The 6,376-nt window shown below is 45.1% G+C and overlaps 1 protein-coding gene across 4 annotated transcripts in view; it reads left to right on the forward strand.

The window, feature by feature from the left end:
* Positions 1-6,376, forward strand: part of FOXN2 (forkhead box N2) — a 54,431-nt gene that overhangs the window by 32,738 nt on the left and 15,317 nt on the right. For all 4 annotated transcript variants that reach the window (XM_044428792.1, XM_044428795.1, XM_044428793.1 and 1 more), the window contains exon 3: positions 2,622-2,746. In XM_044428792.1, coding sequence (XP_044284727.1) covers positions 2,622-2,746 — 125 coding nt within the window. The remainder of the gene's footprint in view (positions 1-2,621; positions 2,747-6,376) is intronic.

The raw sequence follows: 6,376 nt of genomic DNA on the forward strand, positions 1-6,376 counted from the left end.
GTTCTACTATCCCGCAGTGCCACCTTGTGGCTGTGTATAGTGGAACATACATACAGAGAAAGAATGAAAAACTAGGCAAAAACATGTGTAAAGGAGCCAATTTGAATTCTGCAAAGAATTTGCAAGCATAAGCATCAGCAAAGTAGCTGATTAAAACTCTCATGTGGAAGAGTCCTTCCTGTGTTGAGCTGAAGCCCTCTCTTCGATTGATGATGTTTCCGTATTTACAGGTTGGCCATCTGTTCTTTAAGGCTGAAATAATGTCCAGAGTTAATGGTTTTGCCTTGACCCTGTATACTTATAAATAAAATAGAGTGCCAGCGTGGTGTCGAAAGTATCCTGCCTGGAACCTTGGAGAGCAGCTGCCAGTCCGTGCTAGCAATGCTGGGCTGGGTAGACCAGCAGTTTGGTTTGGTGTGGTGTGAGACAGGTTCTGTGTTCCGAGCCATCCGAGTCCTGCAGAGCGAAGGTGCTTGTCTGCTCACATGCGGGGCAAAAGTGGGGAGGGGGTCATGGGCTGTCCCAGGTATGCTCAGACTTTCATGTGCGGCACACGCACCAAAGCGGCTTTGTCAGGGCACCATTCTGATGGTTTGCTTGGAAACACAGCGAGTCCGGAGGGGCCTCCCAGGAGGGGCTCCAGAGGAAGCTCCGGGGAACCCCTAGGGGCAGGGTTTGTGGTCACAGAAGCATGCTGGGTGCACTTCTAGGACTGTTTTTCAGTTCCCGTTTGCACTGATGGCAGGGCACATGGGGGCACCCGGGTACATGCCCATGTCCCCTTCCCTGCATTGCCTTAACTTGCACTCAAGCAAACGCCTGCAGAGGACTCTTGAGGAAAGCCGGTCTCACGAAGGATAAGTGTCACGGCGCCCTGGTGTGTGTTCTGACAGCATATCAGCTGCCCCCCCCCCCCCCCGCACCCGTGTGGAAGCTAAGCAGATCTTGGTCTGGTCAGTGCTTGGACAGGTGACTCCAGTGATATCCCCTTGAGTTCCAAGATGGAAGAAGGGCAAATTATAAATAGGCTAAACAAATAAAAATACAAGCCCAGCTCTCTTAGGTGTACGTGCTTTGCACACTGTGCAGCCTGACCAGAAAAGGAAACCAGCCTGTGCAAACAGCCCTGAACACCTGGCAGGGTGACTGGAATACAAATGGGACAAATTGTGGCCATTATGGAATAGCCTCTGGTCATTCATCGCCTGAAGAAAGAGACGACCCTGGATTAATGCCTGCAATAAGCCCTTAGCACCCTTTTACAGCAGGCAGCTCCAAATAAAATCCAATTATAAATGCAAGCAAACCTACTATTAAGGAATTACTCTATTAATGGTATCTGTCAATGCTTTCAAGCTAGTTTTAAATGACGGTTGCTGCCAGCAAGCATTTTGAGGCAACATTGGTTAAAATGTGTGTGCAGAGTCCCTTATTTCTGTATTTAAAAGGGAAAGGAAAGCATATTGCCTTGGAGAAGCCAAAACTGTTCCTTTTAAACTAGCAGAGGGAGATGGGTTTGGCCCTGAACAGGTGGAAGGATTTATAAAATGGCTGGATCTTCATGTGGTAGAAAAATTGGCATGCTTTCTGTCCTTGCCCACCTTGAAATTGCAGTGGACTCAAAATGGGTGCACCCAGTTGCATGATCCCGCTGCCCAAAAAGGGGGTGGCTGGAAGAGCACATCTGGAAATCCACCTGGCATATCCATGTCATTGGTTGGGTGTGGAGGAGGAAGGGCTGAAGCAGGCTTGCTCTCTTCCACCATGCAAAGAGCCTTCTTGATCCAGCAAACCAGAGCAAGACAGCTTCAGACTTGTGGAATCCATCCATCCATCCAATCCAAAGAAGCCCAAGATCCACCAACTGGAGCCAGATGCAAAATGGAGGCTCATTTTGCAAAGTCAAGGACCTCCTCCGCCTTATCAGCCATGCAGTGGGATGCCTTGCATCCATGCTTGAGTTCCTACAGGTCAGGGATTACCTAAAAGGCTGCCTTATATAGTTCTTTGGGATGCAAGTCCTCATAAGCCAGCGGTGTGCAACTTCTTGCAGCCCGAGGGCCAAATGCCATTTCAAAGTGACTCTTGGGAGCCACTGTCCAGTGGAGGGTGGGTCTGAAAGCAAAAGTGTCAGGGACAAAAATGCCAGTGTACATTCGTCTAAAGCTCTTGAGTGTGAGTAACAATGCCTTTGGCGAGGATCTTCAGCCATTTAGAATGGAGTGGGGTGTGGCACAAAAACTGAGAAAGCACCATACAGCAGGCGGTCAAGGGGTGGGGAAGAGGCATGGCCATCTGGGGAACTCAAGGCGGCTCAGCCTGGATCCCGGGTCCCACCACACAGTGTTCTTGCAAATTGGGTACACATGTCTAGGACTGTATCTTAAACTTTTGCTAGAACTGGGGGTTTCTTGAAGTTAATGGGCAACTGTGGTAGATGCTTAGAATTGTACAGCTGGTATGTTGGGGAGGGTGGGGTCTACGGGTGGAAGAGACCGTGAAGGCCGCCTTGTCTAACCTCTGCCGCTCAGTGCAGGAGCCCCGGAATTGTGCATTGCATATACCTGCGTGAAATTCGAAAACTCCTTTATAAACAGCACGGATACTTTATTATTTCCTAGGTGAATGGAAAAGGCTCTCTATGGTGTGTGGACCCGGAGTACAAACCGAACCTTATACAAGCGCTGAAGAAGCAGCCGTTCCCCTCTGCGTTTGCATTTTATACACCACCGGCATCACCACTGAGGTAGATTGTGTTTTATTTTTAAACTCACAAAACAGTCTTGGGGCGGAAAACATGCAGAGCAGTCTCCATTGTTACTCTACACAGAGTAGGCCCACTGAAATGAATGGGATGTTTCAATGAATGAGTCTTAAGTTGTAACTAACCAAAGTCCCATTGCTTTCAGTGTCTGCTCTAAGATTGGATATTATCTGTAGACTTCCACCTTGGCTTAAAATTGGCCAAAGAGGGTGACACTGAAAAATCAAAAAAGTGTTGATTTTGAAAAATCATTCAAGTGTTGTCCTACTTTTTTATTTGTGAATAAATGGTTTTGCGATAGGGTTAGACTACTCTCTGGGGTAGAGCCAAGCAAAAGCAGATGAGACCGGGCTACACTGACAAGTAATCAAATGGCAATTTTGTATTTTTATCACAACTGCCTGCCTCATTAAACTATAATTGGTATTTTCTCCAAATCTACAAAACATATCACATACACACAAACAAAACAAAATGAAGAAGCTTGCAATAGTGGATTGTGCATAATAGCAACTCTAAGTGTGGGTTGTCATCAAACCTTGGCATATTGTTACATGCACTATAATTTAACTATGGGTTGTTAAGAGCCCAGCCATCCTTTGTTGTGGGTTTGTGAACTCTGGGTGGTTTGTGATTAACAAGCAATTGGTGAAGCATAGTGCAGGACTGGCATGTAATCATAACCCCCAATTCAATGACAACCCGTACTCAGCCTATGTTCTTGACTGTCATGTGTGAACCAGGTCTCTTTGGATTCTGTATAACCAGATTGTGTGATACCCCCTGCTAAATATTGACAGACCGTGCAAATAGTATTAACACATAGAATCATAGAATAGTAGTATCAAAAGAGAGAGTCAGTGTAGAGCCAGTGTGGTGTAGTGGTTAAGAGCATGGGACTGGGACTCAGACGGTCTGGGTTCTAGTCCCTGCTCAGCCATGGAGCCAACTGGGTGACTTTGGGCCAGTCACAGACTCTCAGCCCAGCCTACCTCACAGGGTTGTTGTTGTGGGGATAAGATGGAGGAGGAGATGTAAGCTGCCTTGAGCCCTTCGTAGGAAAAAGGCAGGATATAAATCGAAAAATAAATAAATAAAATAAAGGAGCCATGAAGGCCATCGAGTCCAACCCCTGCTGTTGTAGGACACCACATTACACCATCCCACTCAGATGGCTGTCCAGTTCCTTTCTGAATGCCTCTAGTTTGGGAGAGGCCACCACCTCTCCAGGCATCTGGTTCCACTGTCATATTGCTCTGACTGTGAGGAAGCTTTGTCCAGCCTGAATCTGGGTTGCTGCAACTTGAATTGTTCATACAACACACAGTAACTTGCACTCAAGAATTGGGTATTGGTTGAGTGTGAGTTGTCATGGAATTGTGGATTATCATTAAAACTTGGGTTATCCTATTGTCTGAATCCAGCTGTACTAACAAGCTGTAGCTTGTTAACCATGAGCAACTCATGAAGAAAATCCCTCGTTTGTCAGTGGGATGTGAATGGTTCACTATGGTTTGTTGTCTCAGTTGGATTCAGGTAACATCCTATCTCACATTTCAACAACAACCTACAGTTCAGTGAGAGTTCACAGTTGATGGTTATCATGTCATCTGAACCCAGTCAAAATGACAGCCCAGAATTCAACAATCCTTGCCATGGGTTACTGTTATGTGTAACCAGAAAACCCAACATTTGAGGACTGGGAATGAATGATAAAGATCAGATAAGTGTCACTTCCAAGTAAGTTTTCTCAAGATTGCAGAGGCATGCTAAAATTAATTTTCTTATGTTTGGTTACGCCATACATTTTTTAGAGGATTCAAAGGGCTGTGGTCCAAGTCTGGGGAGCCACTTCCCCCAAATCAGGGATTAGCTGGGTAAGCTTGGAAAATAGCAGACCAACCATCTCCAACAGGGCAACCTCCAAATGTGGTGGAGCATAACTCAGAATTCTCAACCAGCAAGGCCATTAGCTGGGGATGATGGGAGCAGCAGTCCAATATATTTGGAGTGCTGCAACAGACTGATATGGGGAGGAAGACGACGTGAGCGTTCTGCTGGCAAATGGATGCTCTCTTCAGACCATGGTTTGGGTACTGCAGAAATGAGCCACAGGAATGCATTTCAGCCAAGCCCATTCCTAACACTTGTGAACTATGATGACATGCAGTGAAGAAAAATCCATTCCAGATAGTATTCCAGTGGAGAAAATATCCGGTTTTACTTTATGTGAAACTGCCAGTTGGCTCAATTAGGAAAGAATGAGATGCTCTTATAACTCAGCACAACTAATTAGAACAGCAACAGCTCTGCGTTGTTGGTATTTTGAAGAGAAACCACTTAACAAAGATGAAAGTTTTCTCAGCAAAATGTCAGGGTCAATATGAATTTTTTAAAGCACAGGTCTGCGAGAATTAAAATCAAGCCTATATCCATGCCTAGAAGTAATTGAAAAACAGCTGCTGTGTTTTGTTTTTTATTCTTTCCAGAAACATTGAGTTGACAGCAGGCTTCTGTTGGAGGCAAAAAGAAAAGATCTCTGTTTTCTCCTTCAACCACCTGTAGCGTGGAATTTGGGTCTCTTTCCCTTGTACCTTAGCTTATGCTAATCAAGACAAGTGAACACTTTGCTTATCATGTTACACTGGCCTTGTTTGCACAAAGCATTAGCCCATCATTGCTTAAACTCATAGTTAGGGTTTGTTGTCCTTCCCAGGATATGTCCAGCAGATGATCAGACAAACCATGTTTTTTACCTTAATCTCTGAGTTTTGCTCCTCCTTTGCCTGCTCTTTCCCTCTATCTGAAATACCGTTTTAGCATGGCATTAACAGGGATTATTACCAGGGATTTTAGTCCTCAGGATTATGAAAAGCTGGAGGTGAAATCTAGGAATATTAGATTATACTAGGTCATATTGACTGAGTTCAGACTCGCACATGAACAACCCATGGAAGGAACCCATGGTTTGTTGTTGGGTTGTAATAGGTGGGTTGTTCACTATGGTCTGTTACCCCAGGTAGATTCAGATAACATGATGAACAGCAGCAACTCCCACTCAACCCTTAAGTCTATGTTTTATGTAGTTTACATCTTATGTATTGCCTGTTCTGGTAGAGGTTGGCTCTCTATAGTCTTAGGCAGAAGTCTGTCACATTACCTATGAAATGGCCCTTTTTCACTGGAGATGCTCAGGATGCATCCTGGAACCTTCTGCATGGAAGCTTTGTGCTCTGCTGATGAACTGTGCAGTCCTGAGTTCACATCACACAGAGCCCAGGTTTAGTTTACTATCAAGGCCATGCCAATACAACCAGCAGCCAATCCGAGGAAATGTGGTAGTAATACTTCTCAAGTGCCTTCAGTTGTATTCATATTTGTCAACCTTAAAACACCCTAGGTCAGGGGACTCAAACTCAACTTACCTGGGGCTGCTGGAAGTAGAGTCTGGGTGAGGCTGGGCCGCATCAAGTATTCCACAAAAAAAGGATTTCAAGTATTCCAAAAAAAAGTACAACTGATCCAATCTTCTCAATCTTTACTAATAATAATTCAGAACATGAATGGTTCTTCAGAACATAGGCTTCTCTTACTTCCTCCTACTCCTTGCTG

Source organism: Varanus komodoensis, unplaced genomic scaffold (genome assembly GCF_004798865.1).
Source record: "Varanus komodoensis strain SLA01 unplaced genomic scaffold, ASM479886v1 scaffold2, whole genome shotgun sequence".
Classification (NCBI taxonomy): Eukaryota; Metazoa; Chordata; class Lepidosauria; order Squamata; family Varanidae; genus Varanus; species Varanus komodoensis.